This window comes from Castanea sativa, chromosome 7 (genome assembly GCF_040712315.1).
Source record: "Castanea sativa cultivar Marrone di Chiusa Pesio chromosome 7, ASM4071231v1".
Classification (NCBI taxonomy): domain Eukaryota; kingdom Viridiplantae; phylum Streptophyta; class Magnoliopsida; order Fagales; family Fagaceae; genus Castanea; species Castanea sativa.
The window spans coordinates 32,117,572-32,135,038 of NC_134019.1; the positions used below are offsets into that span (position 1 = coordinate 32,117,572).

General features: G+C 35.8%; 2 protein-coding genes across 3 annotated transcripts; both read right to left on the bottom strand.

The window, feature by feature from the left end:
• Positions 1–1,055: 1,055 nt before the first annotated feature.
• Positions 1,056–3,652, bottom strand: LOC142642582 (pentatricopeptide repeat-containing protein At5g39710). Of its 2 annotated transcripts, XM_075816967.1 has the most exons (2): positions 3,122–3,652; positions 1,056–3,052 (listed from the first exon to the last, which is right to left on the bottom strand). In XM_075816967.1, exons 1-2 carry the CDS (start codon positions 3,542–3,544, stop codon positions 1,280–1,282), a joined length of 2,196 nt encoding a protein of 731 aa, XP_075673082.1. In that variant the 5' UTR covers positions 3,545–3,652; the 3' UTR covers positions 1,056–1,279. The 2 variants fall into 2 exon arrangements, with proteins under 2 accessions (XP_075673082.1, XP_075673081.1); XM_075816966.1 differs by having other exon boundaries at positions 1,056–3,652.
• A 2,777-nt stretch (positions 3,653–6,429) lies between these two features.
• LOC142643737 (CDPK-related kinase 5-like) lies at positions 6,430–15,310 on the bottom strand. Its single transcript, XM_075818448.1, has 11 exons — positions 14,524–15,310; positions 11,506–11,636; positions 11,167–11,208; positions 10,937–11,045; positions 9,423–9,501; positions 9,025–9,321; positions 8,763–8,875; positions 7,777–7,884; positions 7,627–7,689; positions 7,369–7,536; positions 6,430–6,931 (listed from the first exon to the last, which is right to left on the bottom strand). The coding sequence occupies exons 1-11, from the start codon at positions 15,106–15,108 to the stop codon at positions 6,791–6,793; spliced, it is 1,836 nt and encodes a 611-aa protein (XP_075674563.1). The 5' UTR covers positions 15,109–15,310; the 3' UTR covers positions 6,430–6,790.
• Between the last annotated feature and the right edge of the window lie 2,157 nt (positions 15,311–17,467).

Consider the following 17,467-nt stretch of genomic DNA (forward strand, 5'->3'; position numbering starts at 1 on the left):
TTTCAGGCTGAAAAACTTTGTTTAGTGAACCGTATATGGAGCATATTTTTGGCCGTCCCAAATAAAGGCAGCAACTCCAGCAGCTTTGTGACTTCGTCTACAATTTTCAAACGGTTGCAGATTTTAGTTTTTTTTTATTAAATATATGGGTGAGTGAGTTTCTAATGGGATTATAAGTATGTGTATTGGTGCTTACTCTTTTATTTGAAAAAAATTTGATGTGTCTTGTCTTATTGGAGGGGTAAATGTAGGGTTTTATATCACATATTTATCACATTCAGACTATTTTTTTTTTTTTAATGGAAGATTCACAGCACTTAGTCTTTTACAACAATTAAAATTCAATTTTCACCACACTTTTTAAGTTCAAATGAAAATCACCTACTAAATTGAGTTTAAAATATTTCATGGTACTCAACTATAAGTAGTGGATCCATACTTTCAAATTATGTCTTATTTTTTCATGACATTAAATCTCTAATGCTTGCATCTTTCCACTATTTTTTTTTTCTCCTCAATCTCTTTTGACTCTTTTATTGTTTCAAATTTTATTTTTTGGTAACAAACTTTGAGGCTTTTTAGCAATGAAGTGTTATAAATTGATTAAAAAAATAATGATTGATCAATAGATGAGCAATTGCTTAGCTACCTACGTAGAAAAAGATATATTTAAAACTATTGAAAATAAAGAAATCATGCAGTGACTTTAAAATATGAAAACTTGTCTAGGGAACCAAGTATATTAACATAGGTATGAAATGTAAATTATAGTTTACATTTATATTGTTTTTTCCTCACGTTTATATTACATTTCACATAAAGATTACATTATTATATATTAGTTTATTTATTTAAATGTCTACTATATGTTTTAGTTTAATTGGGCTTCCAAAGTTGCCTTATGATTCGGTCCCCTGAATTGAAATCCTAGCTCCTCCAGTGGTGACATGTTAAATAGTTTGTTAATATATATATGGAAGAAAAATTCAACAAATTAAATATGAAACGTGTTCTAATGCATTGAGACAGGCCATGGTCTCAGAAGTCAGAACTCTAGAAAACCATAAAAAAGTTACTCAGTTTGCAAATTATGGAAGAAAAAAGTATACATGCATAAATACATTTATAAACAGAGGGGTAACACTTGATTTTCTCATTAATATCTTCAACTTGAGTTAAATCACTCCTCACCCTTCTCACAGGGCATCATTTTCTCTATTGAACATTAAAAATGTGTTCAGTCATCTTGTGTGGCTTATTGAAAATTCCATCAAACATTTTATCCCCCAGCATAAGCAGTTCTCCCACTATTTGGTAGGAGGCCATCCTTAGCCATCTCAGTAAGTACATTAAATACTGCATCCATGTTCCCTTCTTTATGGTTAATTTCAACAAGTACTTTTGCAAGTTCAGCATCAGTGAGCCTACAACTTTTCAATATGTTCCTTATGACCTGACTCAACTCCTCATTCATACCTTCCTTAAAAAGTGCTTTAAACAGAGCAATAACAGTCACAGTATGAGGAACAAAACCAGAATTCAACATTTCCTTGTACAGATTATACGCCCTCTGAACATTTCCACCTCTACAATGCCCATGTATAATAACATTATAAACTGCTTCATCAGGCCTGTGTTTCCTCTGAAGCATTGACTGAAAAACTTGATCTGCTTCATCCATCAAACCCTTCATACAAAATCCTTTAACAAGAGCTACCACGCTCTTAAATTCATTATCACTACAGTTGTCTATTAGAGTATTGTATGTGACATCATTTGGGACAGACTCCTCATAGAACAACTTGAGAAGAAGCCTTTTTGCTTCCCTTGTCCGAGCCTGTTTGTTAAGTCCGTTAATAAGCACACTGTAGGTAACAGCATCAGGTAGAAAGCCCTTTTGTACCATCTCATCATGCAACTGAAGAGCCTTATTTAAGTCCCCTTCTACACAATAGGCATTTATCAAAGTTGTGTAAGTAAATTCATCAGGGCGCAGACCCACATTCAGCATCTCTTGGTAGAGATCACAAGCTTCAATTAGTCTTCTTTGCAGGCAGAGACCATGAATAAGTGTTGAGAAGGTAACAGCATCAGGCAAAACACCCTTCTCAACCATCGCCAGCTTCATTTGAAATGCCTTCTCTACTTCCCCATTTCGACAAAACCCAGAAATAATAGTACTATAACTCACCACATCTGGAGCCAAACCTTTCTCCATCATATCTCGTATAACTCCTATGGCCTCTTCTACACTCCCCAAAATGCAGTGTCCATTAATAAGAGCATTGTAAGTCACAATAGAAGGTGAGAATCCTCTCTGAGCCATTTCATTTAGAAGCCGGTAGGCTTCATTCAAGATTCCCTCTTGACAGAACCCATCAATCAACGTTGTATAAGTCCTCCCATTTGGTACAAGTCCTCTAACACGCATCTGATCAAAAAACTCCATTGCACGGTTTAAATTCTTAGCCTTGCACATACTATTAATCAACGCAGTATATGTAACAACATTTGGTGACAATCCATTACTCACCATTTCCGAATGTAAAACAAGTGCTTGGTGAAAATTTCCTTCCTTACAATATCCATTGACAAGTGTATTGTAGGTCACCTCATCAGGAACATAACCCTTTTTACTCATCTCCTCAAGGACCTGACTCGTCTCCTTCATCCTCCCCTCGCGACACAACCCATTGATCACCACATTATACGAAATCAAATTCGGCTCCAAACCCTTCAATGCCATCGACCTCAACAACCCAAACGCCTCATCAACCCTTCCCAACTTACAATACGCATCAATCAACGTATTATGGGTAACCACATTCGGCAAACACCCTCTCTTCTCCATTTCACCGAAAAACCTCAAACCCATTTCCAAATTCCCCGCCACACAAAAACCCCGAATCAAAATATTAAAAGTATACACATTGGGCGAAACCCCACTCTCAGTCATTTCATCAAACACCTGCTGTGCAAACTTAACCGACCCTTTCGACCTTATAACCGCATCAAGAATCGCATTATAGGACAACACACCAGGCATAAAACCCTGAGATTTCGCTAAATTAACAATGTTCAAAGCCTTATCAATGAAATTCAAGTGGGAATAAGACTTTACCACCAAGTCAAAAACCGCAGAGCTTGAATTGCAAGAATGGTACGAGTCCTTGAGGCATTGAAAGACCAAACTGCCCTTGTGGTCATCGTGTGAGGTACTGAGTGCCACGTCCTCGGCAAGAGACTGGGCGGACTTGTAGAGCTTGAAGCGAGTGAGAATGTGAAGAGTGAGGCACTTGCATTGAAAGGTGAAGAATTTGTGGGGTTTGGCCCAGCTCAGGAATTTTAGGGTTAGGGTTTGATCGAACTGGGACTTGAGGAGTAAATAGGAAGCAGCTTCAGGGGTAAAATTGGAAGAGAGATTTTGGAGGTCGTGGTGAGGGTGGCGTCTGAGGTACAGGATTGCTTTGTCGGCGAGGAGTGTGTCGGAGTAGGAGCAGAGGGAAGAGAGGGAACGGTGAATTGGAGGGTTTAGGAAGGGCATTTCGGGAATTGGAGAAGTTAGCTAAGGTTTATCAGACATACATACAGTCATACACTCACTGACATGAACAAGCAAAGCAAAGCCTCAGCTGATCAAGGACAAGGACGACTTTTTCTTTTTATTTTTTTTTTATTTTATGGTTTTAACCATTGTTATTGATTCCGTTCCGTTCCGGCCGGAACGGCCGGAATTTTTCGTTCCGGTATGCAAACCGGTACCGGGATACCCAACGTTCCATCTCGGGCCAAATTTCGGGCCATTCCGGTCCATTCCGGCCAATTCCGGCCGAGATGTGAATTCCGGCCGGTACATGATTTGGCCTATGGAAAAAAAAAAAAAAAAAAAAAAAAATTTTTTTTGATGGCTAATATTATGTTATAAATTTTGTTGGCTTATTAGTTATTAATTATTATGTGCTTATGTAATGAGTAATGACTTGTTATAAATCTTCTTATTGTTTGATGTTGTATTGAGGTTTAAGACATAAAAGTTAAGACTAAATGTTTTGTATTATTTGATGTTTAGTTATTGTCTTGTAAATCTTCTTATTGTGTGATGTTAAATAGATGTTATATTGATGTTTAAGACTTAAGAGTTAAGACTAAATGATTTGTATTATTTGAAATTTAGTTATTTATTTATTAGAATTGACAATTTTATGTTTACAAGAATATATATAATTTAATTTTTAGGAACCCGAAACACCTTAAAACGGTACGCCGAAATCGGCCGGTACCGAAATATTCCATTCCACTGGACAAACCGAAACGGGGTCCGAAACGGTATTAATAACAATGGTTTTAACTTCTACTTTAGGTAAGAACATTTTGCCAAAATGACAGAATAGCACTATTTACCGATTCGAAAATATATAGGAATCTACCACTTTTTGGGTACTCGAATTTTTCATAATGCTCAAGTTTTTCGATAAATTTTAAAGACTATTTTTTTCAAAAAACTCGAGTTTATGGAACTCGAGTACCATGGAAAACTCGAGTTTCCCAAATTTGAGGGTCCAAAAAAGTAATAGATCTCTACATATTTCTGAAACAATTATAAATTGATATATATTTCAGTAAACAATGGCATTTGGCCTTTTTGGCCAAGAACATTTGGTTTCTTTTTCATATACTCAAAATGGTATAAAATTAGTAGATAGAAAATAACAATACCAATTATTACATACATAATGTAAAATCATATGTCTCCTATATTCCTATTGAAAATTATACTTGTTTTTAAAAATAAATAATAAAATTTGATAATTGGGAGATGAGAATCTAAACCCCAAACATCTCCGTTGAAAACTAAGGTGCTAGTTGAAGTATAAGATTCTTTACAAAATTATAGTAGTACATGTTTAGAAATGAAAGGTGTAGGTGGACAAGAGCTCGGCCTATGCTAGACCCAAGCCTAAAGCTTCGTAAGAGCCCAACCCATACTGGGCCAAGCTTGAGGCCATTAAATTTACATTCAACCCAAGTTTAATGAGCTAAGCTAAAGCTAAAACATAGATCTACGTGTCCTTGGCAAATAAACCTGATGAGGCCCACTACCCTTGAAGAGGGAAAGTAATGCCTTAAGGATATTCGACCGCTGAGCACAAGATTCAGCATCAGGCACAAGTTACTAAAAAATCATTTCAATGGCATAACTGTGGACCCGATCACTAATTCGTGATTAGACATGCTAAAGTAATAGCCCAGATTCAAGAAACTACCCAAGCCCCATATGTGGAGGGACCCACGTAAGTGCCAAAGATTCTCTAATCATGACAGACCCACTAAGAGCAAGCTTATAAAAATGAACCAAGAGAGAGGAGTAGAAGGTAAGAACTCAATTCAAGGGAGAGAAACACGAGAGTAAAGAGTAAGGAAATCTCGGGGGTAAGGAAGTCCAGCTCAAACTTCAAGAAAGGTAACTTAGCTATCTGATAATCTCCTCGACTAGCCAGGTTTCCAGGTAGGTCATTACCAAAATACCATCTAAACACCATCAAGTACCAAATTTACTACTTCTAGAATCTCTCATTGTGGGCTGAACCCAATTTAGAATACAAATTAATTGGAGGTTCAGACTCAACTAGCTCAAGGTTGTTGAGAAACGACCACCACAAAAAGGATCTTTAAAAATAGAGTAATACTACATTTACAATGTTTTTACAAAAAAATCATAGGTGATAAGCTAAAATTCAATCTCCATCCAACAACAAATTGTTATATGTACAAAATAAAAGGATCTTTAAAAATAGAGTAATACTACATTTACAATGTTTTTACAAAAAATCATAGGTGATAAGCTAAAATTCAATCTCCATCCAACAACAAATTGTTATATGTACAAAATTTGCTTCCGATGTTTCTTCTACTACATAAGCTTTTTTAAAAAAAATTAGAGTGAATCAACCTAGTTAATGGTGTGCTTACTGACCTGCACATTTGCCATCAACTGTGCAAATGGTGTGCATACTTACAATGACGAGACAAATGTCCTATTATGTTCTAAATTCTTTTTTGTTTTCGCCTACGAAAGTTAAACATCAAATTTCCAATGAAACTTAAATCGACAATTATGTTCTAAATTTTTTCTGTTTCTGCCTACAGAAGTGATGCATCAAATTTTCAATGAAACTTACACCAACAATTTTTAACTTCGTAGATGGCTAAATTTTTAACTTTGTAAGTGCTTTAATATTAGTAAGATGAGATGGCCTTGCCGTACAGTCAAAATTTTAGGACAAACTGTGATTCCCAAAATTGTGTGGATTTGATTTGATTTGATTGGAATGTGATACCAATTATATGGAGAAGGTTTTATATATTTTGCACTTGATAAAGCGTGGAGTATTCTGTTTGAAAGGTAAATCACGTAGCAAAAGACTGAGATTTGACAAATAGAGCATGTACAAATCATCAATGTGAAATTATAAGACCATATTGTAGCCTCTTTTATAGGCAAACTAACTACAACTTTACACCGGAATACCAATATTAACTCTCATGGCTTTAGAATTAACAAATAACAGCACCTGCAGTTTCTACACAGGTTGACTCCTCTCAAAGAATTGGCACGAGTGAACGCCCATAGTCTGAGTGGATGAGGGTTGTCTAGAACCACACTTGACAGAAATCTTGACCTTCGAGAATCAATCAATAGTTGTGGTAAGTGTTGATTTTCATGCATCTGTTTGATAGAAAAGCATAGAGAAAAAAAAGGGTCCTTCCTAAGAGCATATGTGGTATGACTTCACTGTGTCTTTGTCAGGATTCGGCTAGATACACCATGTATTAATTTCACAAAGCCGAGAAAGCTTAACTTCCCATCAGTGTGCCTTATCCAATCATTAAGAACAGCATGAACTGGAATAGAGGGGCCAAGGCCAAGCTCCTGAAACAATGGTCATAGTAACATGGTTACATCCAAAATTTTGAGCTTAAAAGCTTTTCAGTCATAGCAAACAATAAGAAAGTAAGCAAATCATTGTTCAATACTTTTGATGGGCAGTCAATCTTTTTATAATTAACCATTGTAGCTATATGAGGTTAGTTGTCTCCAACAATGGATGTGTACACTGGCAATTTTAGAAAATGTGGATGGATCATCTATGCAAAATTTTAAATATGTAGCATTTGAATTTAAAGGATTAATAAACTTCAGTTCTAACTTCTAAGCATTCTGAATAATCTTTGTTAATTGAACTTTCATTTAATTCTTAACTGCAGAAAATTTCAACTTACTGATGCAAGTTCCTCAATGACAATAGCCCTGTTCCCATAACTAACATTGCCACAAGACATTATATACTGAAGAAAATTTCAACTTACTGATGCAAGTTCTTCAATGACAATAGCCCTGTTCCCATCCTTCTCGAAAAGTTCATATGCACAGCGGGCATGTTGTTCCCAGCGATCAAGTGCCTCCAGCTGATGCACACTTAATGTAGCTGCACAAAATTCTTCAAAATCCATTCTTCTGTATTGAAGTGCATTAAGCTGTCATGGCATGGCAATTAGGAACTCATATAAGCTACCTATAACCATATAAATTCATAGAGACACAAACAAGTAGCAACTGATTATTACCGATGAAAGAAAATCAGGGATGCGAGACTCCTTCATTGCATCTGTTGCATTTTTCATCAAGGCCTGTCCAGAAGAATTGAATGAGAAACACTTCAAGTATCCGGTTATGCAGTCTCACAGAGAGAGAGAGAGAGAGAGAGAGAAACCAACCTTTCTAATATTCTCTAAGGTTATGGTGTTATTTTTGTTTGGCTCCAATTGAGCAAACTGCTCCTTCAGATAAAAAAGTTCATCTACAGTCAATGTTTTAGACAGTGCCTGCCAGAGGACAAAGATAACATGTTAAATAGTCTGTTATTATATATGCAAGAAAAATTCAACAAATTAAATATGAAACATGCTCTAAGGTATTGAGAAAGGGCATGGTCTCAGAACTCTAGGAATCCATAAGAGTCACACTAAGTTTGCAAATTATGGAAGAAAAAAGAATACATGCAGACATACATAAATACATTTATAAACAGCGAGGTAACTCTTGATTTTCTCATTAATCTCTTCACTTTGATAGTGGTAGTGGTCCAGAGCAAACCCTTTAACATAATTCTTTGTGAAATTCAAGTAAAAAGGAGATAGCATCTTTCCTCAGTCAAAATGGAAATATTCAATATTTTAACCAAATTCATCATTACGTGATAAGTTGTGACTCTGAGAGGGAAAAGTATCTTATAAGATGGTTTCATGAGATACCCTCTCCTTCAAGAGATGAAGATAAGATTAATAAGAGGTTAGGCCAGTTTAGAACGCTCCTCAAACAGTGGTCAATAAAGTCAAAACCAAAAATAACATAAAAGTTGTCAATTTTTTTTTTTGTCAAATTTAAAGCAGAAATGTAAAACCTTGTTAATTGAACATTTAAAAAACACAATATAAAGGTTTTCCATAGATTTTCTGACAAGTGGCAAGAGGACCAATAATTTCATATATTGAAGTAGAAGTAGAGGAAACCAAAATTTTAGATTCTAGACTTGTAGGACTTGTAGAAACAATAACTCCACTGATTAATAAAGAGAAACGACTGCTCAATCAACTTATTCAAAAGGCCAGAAATTTAAGGATGAAGTACTTTCATTCCCATATGGGAATGACCTCAAGAAAGTAATATTTTAGTTTTTCCATCAGTAGAAACATATACACACCCTTAAAGCAGCCTTACGCAGCGATGATGATCGCATATATGTCCTCATGAGCCTAAATGTTAAAATATCAAGAGGTACTTTTACATCATTATAATTTCGGATCCAAGGATGACCTGCACCCAAAGATAGAAAAGAAAAGATATACAGAAAGATTAAGGTCTGGAGGATGATATTTGAAGGTTAAAAACTAATAATCTTAAAAGATAAGACCAAAGGAAAAACAAAACAAAACAAACGAATCTAAGAGGAAATGACAACTCACTTAGTGCCTGAGCAGCTGACATTCGTTTTCGTGGGTCCTTATTTAGTAGACGCTTGACAAAGTCCTTTGCTTCTGAAGATAAAGAAGGCCAAGGTGCTTCATCAAAACTAGGATCAGCTTTCAAGACCGCCCGAAAAATTCCAGATTCAGTCCTAGCCCAAAATGGGCGACTACCACATAATAGAATATAAGCTATTACTCCTACACTCCATACATCAGCCTCTGTACTATAAGACCTATGTAGAACTTCAGGGGCGACGTAATATGCACTTCCCACGATGTCATTAAGCCTATCATCTGTAACCCACCATAAGCATTAACACTGCATCCAAATTCTCAAGGATGGACATACTGATAGCAATTATGGACTCATATGGATCTGGTTTAAGAGGACAAACCTGGCTTGACAAAATCCGATAAGCCAAAGTCTATGGCTTTCAACTTGGAGTTCTCATCCTTAGAAGTATACAAGAAGTTCTGATCCAGGAAAAAGCTATGTTTAGAATACAACATAGACTACAAAAAATTACCTAAATTTATTACCCCAGATCTACTTATCAATTATCTACCATTTAAAAATAAAAAAGGATTTGTAATTCATGTTATATGGCCAGGCACATTTCATCACATCCTTTTTCAGCAGCAAAATAATGCAAATCAGATAAAAGTGGAGATTAAACACATGCATGGTTTTTTGTTTTTATTTTCAATTTATAACTAAATGAAATTTCAGGAAGAAAAAAACAAATATACAAACAAGCATATAAGAGCAAGTTAAAACAGACCAGCAAGACCGTCAGGCTGGCAATATTTAAGATGATAACTAACTCAACTGCAAAAATGACATAAAACAGCACTTGGAGCAATGAAGGAGAAATTAAAAACTCCACCAGAAGTCCTTTATAGCCTTGATAATAAGCATACGGACAAACCTCCAAGCTGTCTGTGACTGCAAATTAGCAGAAGAAATTGCACATTTTTGGATAGTTTGAAATGCTACACAAACCCAACTTTTTGCTTAAAATATAATTTGAATCTGACAAGGACATCATTTTCTTTTCCATTCTTCGTCATTTGTCACAGTACAAGCTAGTCATGATACTAATTTAAAATTTAATTACTTGTTTCCCTTTCCTACAATACCGAAATAATTTTCATAAGTTAAAAAAAAAAAAGCAGTCTCAGTCTCAGATAAACATGTTGGAGTTAAAATTCTACCAATTTTCTGCAGTCTCAATGCCAACTTCTTTTACATTAGAGAAAACAAACATGCAGCAAAATCTGCCAAAATGTCCGAACCATTCAAGTAAAACAGGTTTTTTTTTTTTTTTTGTTAAGTTTAACGGGCAAGCGGACAGACGTTTCCTCTAGAAGATCCAAATTTTTTAAATGATTTTGGCTAGAATTTGATTGCAATGGTAATACAGAATCATGAGGCCTACCAACTAGTTAATAGACCACGCTATTGGATGATGTTTAACATCTGGCAATTACTTTGAAGAAAAGTTGCTGAATAAGTAGCACAATTTGAGTGGTCAAACTCATTTAAGGGATTTTTGACAGTCAAAAACCCAGACAGCTGAACATAACTTACCAGTCTCTTTGTTTGGGAATGGCAAACATGCAGTATGAAATTTAGTCTTTTGGGAAAAAAGGTGTTGCAGTTATAACCAATCCTAACTTAGCTATTCTCAAACCAAATAGTACAATGATTGAGAGTGGAACCACCAGGTCCACCACAAGAAATATTCAAACAACCCAACAAGCCAATTTTAAGTCTAGGAAACTCTCAAATCAGTAACTCCATCCACACATGCAATTCCTACACTTAGCTATTATTAAGAAACTCAACCTTCTAGTGGACATATCATGATATAATTGTATGAAAAGGAAAACATGATAAGCATTTCACCTCTGGTTTAAGATCTCGATGCACCACGCCCTGAAGATGACAAAATGCAACCACATTCAGTATCTGTACCATGACAGCCTTTGCATCATCTTCTGAGAATTTCCCGCCCCTACAAAATTTTTTTCTTAATTAAAAAAAAAAAAGCAAGGGAACATCTAGATGGCAACAATAATGCACATCTGAAAGCCCCAAAGAAAAAATCTATGAAAAATAAATAAATATATAACAACCTTGAAAGTATTTTGTCTAGAAGCTCCCCTCCTTCACATAACCTGAAATGTTCGCAATAATAAATAAATTCCATAAGGTCAGAGCTGAGCTACATGTAGTGAGCAATCATTTAAGAGATTTCATGTTAAAATTTTATATTTAGCCAATCAAACCTACAGAGACTGTATGCTTGCATTTAATAGAGGCACAAGAATATTGGAAAATAAATAACGTTATTAATAGCTCGCATGAACCATCCAGGAAATATGAATTCATTATTCACATCAATCAGTTGTTGTTATATGTGCAGCAGAAAAGCAAGATCCAATGATAGAAAGCTGTGTGTGTTCCAAGCTTACTCCATTACTATGTAGACGTTTTCATGGTCTTCAAAAGCATCATAGAATTTTACTAGATTGTAATGTCCTGTCAAGGCTCGCAATATTTTCACCTCCCTTCTCACATCCTCAATTGCAATCGCTGTTGTCATCTGGCAACAAAGATGAGAACACCATGAGAAAAAAATAATGAACAATCCATAAAGAAGCAATGTAAAATTTGGTAATTATATTGAATATCCAGTTATCCACAAGCTTCAAAATTTCCAAAGATTTAGTAATATATAAAATTTTAAAAGATAAATAAACAAAATGTTTGCAACCTAGCCAAGATGTAAAGGAACAGCGCAGGCCAAGAGGATAAAAGCAATCCTTTACTTATCCACAATCTTTTAAAAAAGGAAAAAGTTAATAGCCAATCTTACAAGATACATAATAACATAGCAATACATGACTTCCACTTCCTTCTCTAATACTTCAAATGCATCACACCAATCCCCTTTTAATCTTTACAAGAAGCAGGACCTTAAAAGTCATTTATAATTTAGTACTCCATCAGATGCTACTAGATTTCAACTTGGACTTCATTTTCAGCCAACAAGATCGTGCAACACTTCTTTTGCTTTCATTTTATACAGTTCAGCACTCTTAAATTGAGGTACAATACCAATAAATTCAGCCTAGCTTCAACCTAGTTTCAAATTGAACGCACAACCTCACCTTCAACCTAGTTTATACAAGGGCAGGAGGTGCCGATTGAGCTAGAGCTCATTGGCACATTTCATGAGAAGAAACTGTATGTTCAATGGGAGAGCCAGAAGGATTGCATCAAACTCCAATCCTGTCATCTTAACCACAATGACTTGACTCTCTACTACCAGAGAAAATACCCTATTCCTGGCTGAGCTCCTTATTAATTAGCTACATTTATACCAGCCGGAAGTTTCTTTACTAGCTCTATTTACACCACTAATCTTGTATATAAGCTACATTTATCTAATGCAACTTCATAATACCTTCAGTCTTCTAATTAAAATAAACTTTCAACTGCCATCTCTGACACAAATTATAGCTTATAACAGACCCTCCCCAACCCCCCCCCCCCCGGAAAAAGGTCAATTCAATCATCTATTTGCATTATTATGTAGCATTGAAATTGTACGTTTAAACTTTTCTCTGTTTAAAATCCATTATCATTGCCGTGTTCCAGTGTTATGCTCTTTGGCTGGTCTGGTTTTCCTGGAAACAAGAACTATTTCAATGCCTAGCAGAAAGTCCCGCATTCTATCTGCTGCGCATTTGGGATAGAAATATGCGAACTTTATATGATGTAGAAAGTGAAGCTGTTAGGTTGAAGTTGATCTTTCTCCGATACTATTTGTTGCAGGCATTTGGATAGAAAGTCATTTGTAAAATTTCCACATTTCCTTGTACTGACATTGTAATTACTGTCACTTGTGTATGCATTAAGTTTGCATGGGTGGTTTTTAACTTTTTCACATTCAGTATTATAATCAATCAAAAAGTAGAAAATTATAATGTATATCATATAATTAGTTAAGTCTTTGTGCTCAAATAATAGTATTTCTACTTATTGGTAAACACCTCATGCTTCATACCAATCAGATCACACACAATTTAGAGTTTATACAATGTTTCTCTCTTTTTCAGTGAGGTTCAAGTCACCACAGTGGGGCCCATTTGCTAGCGGAATATTAAGGGCCTAACCATGTATCTAATTCAGTGTGAACCAAACATGAGCTTTGGTCTGTCTATGGTTGCTGTAAGCATGGGCTGGTGGTGGGCATTAGTTGATTGATTGTGTACATAATTTAGCTAAATTGTAGGCCCTTCCTAAGACACCATGTAAGGACTATGACCCTTTTCAATGATTACGTCCACCAGCAACCATTGGACTGCCTGCCATTCTGATCTTTAGAAGGAAAGGTCACATCTTAGGCAATAGACGTCGACAAACGCTACGCAAAGAGGTCACTTAAAAATATACATTAATAAATAAATAACCTATAATTTTATTCCTGTTCATTTTTTTTTTTTTGAGAATCACACACATAGGGGAAGGGGATGAGGGATGAGATAAGGAAATATCCTCACACGCCAACACCAAAACTACATACGGCAGTTAGTGTCGCGGAGCAAGTGATAAACCCTTTTCAATATCACACCTTACTGATGTGGGACGGCTCAACAACACTGAGTATTTTTTTTTTTTTTGAGAAACACACATTCCTGTTCATATTTGCATTTGCTACCAAACATAAAGCTTGGTCATTCAAAAAGAAAGAGTACTTTTCAGGGCGAAATGCAGTCTAAAAATAAAAATATTCCAATATCCCAATTAGGGCCGCTATGCATAGTAACAAACCACTCAAGGGTGGTGTGGTGGGCCAATTGATCAATTTCTATCATTGACCAAAAAAAGAACTAATAAACAAACAAGATGGTCACTTTATGCGTCTCATACTCAAAGTTCAAATTAAATGGAGTCCTACACAAACACAAGTATAATCATGCCTAATATTCTTCATCTAGAAACCATTTTTTTCCCCAAAAAAAGTATATTCTTTGAAAATAACGCGGGTTTTCCTAACATCAGCCTCAATCCTCATACCACATTCAAACCACAAAAGTCATAAGACAATTGGAATTAACACACGCACTCCCAAAAATTTATACTTTTTTTTAAAAAACAAACCCAATAACACGCAACAAACAAGAACATCAGCCACCAAGAAAGACATAACCAAAAGAGAGAAAGAAAATAAATAAAAACACCCAAGAACCGAACTTGCAAGTGATCCAAGAAGCTTTTAACTTTAGCGGGTTATAGTTAATGGGTTCAATCCTATCTATCAAAAAACAAACTGTGGACAGCTCATAGACCTCTTGATTTTTTCAAATGCGACAATGGGATTTGAAGTCGGGGGGTTTAAATGGAGAGTTTTTACTTAAAAATAAAATAATAAAATAGTAATAAAAAAAATATAAAAAAAATGAGAATGAGAGTTGAACTTGAACCTTGGATTTAGGAATGACTTTGACAGCAACTTGGTGACCCTTATGCTCACCCTTCTTGAAAGTAGCAGAGCAAGTATACCCGAAATGCCCTCGTCCCACTTCTACTCCAACTTCCAATCTAGACGTTAACTCTTTCGAAAACCCAAACCTTTTATCCAACACCACCTCTTCCTCTTCCTCGTCTTCCGGAATCGCCGCCGCCGCCGCCGACGACGACTTCACCGCCTTCTTCCCTTGTCTCCGCAACAGCACCGCCCTTATGTGTTTCGCCGGAGACGGCGGCGGAAATGGCCGCTTGAAGAAACGTAAGGGCGTGGAGGTGGCGCTGTTGGGCTTAGTATGGGCCGGGGACTTTTTGAAGTAGTGGGCCGGACTTGGGCTCGGACTGAAGAACGGAAAGAAGGGAGATTTCTTGGCTACGGCGGCGTCGGCGTCGGAGATGACGGCGTCGTTTTGGGGCGGCACTTGTGGTGGTGGTGGTGGTAGTGGTGATTTTGGGAGATGGGCAGGGGTGGCTTGCTCATTTGTGGCGTCTCTGGAAGCGTAGGGGTTGGGTTTTTGTGGCTTGGAAGTGCAAGCACCCATGCTGTGCCTGTGACTGTGACTGTGACTGTGACTGTGTGTGTGTGTGTAGAGAAGAGGAGATGGTGGTGTGGGTTGAAATGGGTTGATTGGTTATGGCATTGTGATTGGGAGAAGAAAAGGTGTGATGGTGGTGGTAGTGGTGGTGGGGGTGGTGGTAGAAGAGAAGTAGTAGAAGAAGTGTTTTCTTTTGGGTACAAGAGAGTGTGAGATTTGGTTAAAAGAGTTGGAGTATAGTTTGGATGATGATGAATGTGATGTGAGCTGTACAGGTCTCACTGGCCACGTGTCTTTCACGTGACCCTCCTTTTTTTTCTTTTTTCTTTTGAGATAGTGACCCTCCTATTTTAGTTTTTTGAGTTGGTGGAGATGAATTAAACTATTAATTGAGTATTTTTTTTTATAGTTTTTTTTTTAATAATTAAGAAAATAACGATGAATAATAAATAAAGAAAAGTAAGAAATAGGGTTTAAGGATATCCAAGCGGTTACTGTAGCATCTCTTAGTGATTGAAATTTTCATATGCGCTTGTTTCATGCGTTTTATATGAGACTGGCATGTATTTTTTATGCTTTTGTAGTGGGACCCATATATCAGCTTCATATAAGGCGTCTCATACCTTCTTCTCTTTGTGACGCCCAGACTTGAGTTTCAACTCCACTAACTTTCACTTTGTTAGCAATCAAACAAAACCTAACAATGATCACCAATAACACATGCCATGCATAAATCAAATAAGAAAACAAAAGGAATTTCCCCTTATATGTACATTTACTATCTAAGGATAAAAATTTCTTAAATAATAGAGAAAGATGGTAGTTTGAGAGATAATTTATGGGCAAAATGGTAGCCACCTATGGTGTATAGGTTGGTTTTCCAACCAATTAGAAAACAACCATATCAACATCATCTTAATTGGGTGAGTTGATCGAGTAAGATTTCTTTCCAACTTACGTATAACCCAAAACTCAAATTTGTAAGAGTTGTGCTTGTGCATTTGATAATTTTCTAACCCACTAGTCAAAATCGCATGCGACTCTTTACGCTAAATTGAGTTGATCGGTGGGTTGGTTTCTTGAGTCTCTAAGCAATCCTAATTATGGAAATATTAATAGGACATAATCATGGTAGTTTAAAGTCCACTGAATAGTCCACAAAAAAAAAAAAAATCCATTGAAAAATTCAATATATTAGGTACTTAAACAATAAAGAGGATAAAGACTTTACTTATAACTACGTTTAGCAATAAAGTACCTAGTCATTTCAAATAGCGAGAATGGATTAATATTATGATCTTTGAAGATTCAAATTAAGAATCAACATCGCAAATTGTACGCCCATCAATAACCATTCACCTTGTAAAGTCAAGCCAATTGGCAATGACGACTTCCATCGAAGTTAGCAATAATAGTCGATATTAATGTTCTTAAAACGAAACTGTAAGTTTAGCTATCAGCATAAGATTATGAGAATTGCTTGAAAAAGACTACCCAACCCTCACACCCTTTTATTCAAAAGAAAAACTTATTCCATCTCTTTCATTCCCTTTCATCGCCACGCTTATAAGTTATAACTATCAAACTACACTCATAAATTTAGGCCAATAACCAACGATTATATAAAAAGAGTCACTCACACTAAACGAGAAGATAAAACTATATATTAAATTCAAATTGGATTGTCATGTGAAAAGCTCCAAGACCACATTTCGAAAGTCCAAATGTATTAGTTATATTAATCAATGGCAATTACAATTTAGAAGTTTTAAAAAAAATCATGTTTAACTGCAATTTACTCCAATCCAAACATTTTCTAATAATATCCAATTTTATAATTAATTTTACCAATCAAATCACTAATATATGATTCATATGATGAAATTATGAATGTTGTCGTCCATAATTAACATGTACGGATCTTTACAAACATGTAAAGCCAAAGTAGCAAAGGCATGACCTTTGAAGAATTCAATATATTAGGTACTTAAACAATAAAGACGATAAAGACTTTACTTATAACTACGTTTAGCAATAAAGTACCTAGTCGTTTCAAATAGCGAGAATGAGTTATTATTATGACCTTTGAAGATTCAAATTAAGAATCAACATCGCAAATTGTACGCCCATCAACCACCATTCACCTTGTAAAGTCAAGCCACTTGGCAATGACGACTTCCATCGAAGTTAGCAATAATAGTTGATATTAATGTTCTTAAAACGAAATTGTAAGTTTAGCTATCAGCATAAGATTATGAGAATTGCTTGAAAACTACTACCCAACCCTCACACCCTTTTATTCAAAAGAAAAACTTACTCCCTTTGACTATTCTATCTCTTTCATTCCCTTTCATCGCCACGCTTA

Coding starts and splice junctions, on each gene's coding strand:
- LOC142642582 (XM_075816966.1), bottom strand. CDS start 3,544: ATGCCCTTCCTAAACCCTCCAATTCACCGTTCCCTCTCTTCCCTCTGC.
- LOC142643737 (XM_075818448.1), bottom strand. CDS start 15,108: ATGGGTGCTTGCACTTCCAAGCCACAAAAACCCAACCCCTACGCTTCC. Junction 11,637..14,523: donor AAGTCATTCCTAAATCCAAG/GTTCAAGTTCAA, acceptor CTTTGTTGCCAG/ATGACAACAGCGATTGCAAT. Junction 9,322..9,422: donor ATCGGATTTTGTCAAGCCAG/GTTTGTCCTCTT, acceptor GGTGGGTTACAG/ATGATAGGCTTAATGACATC.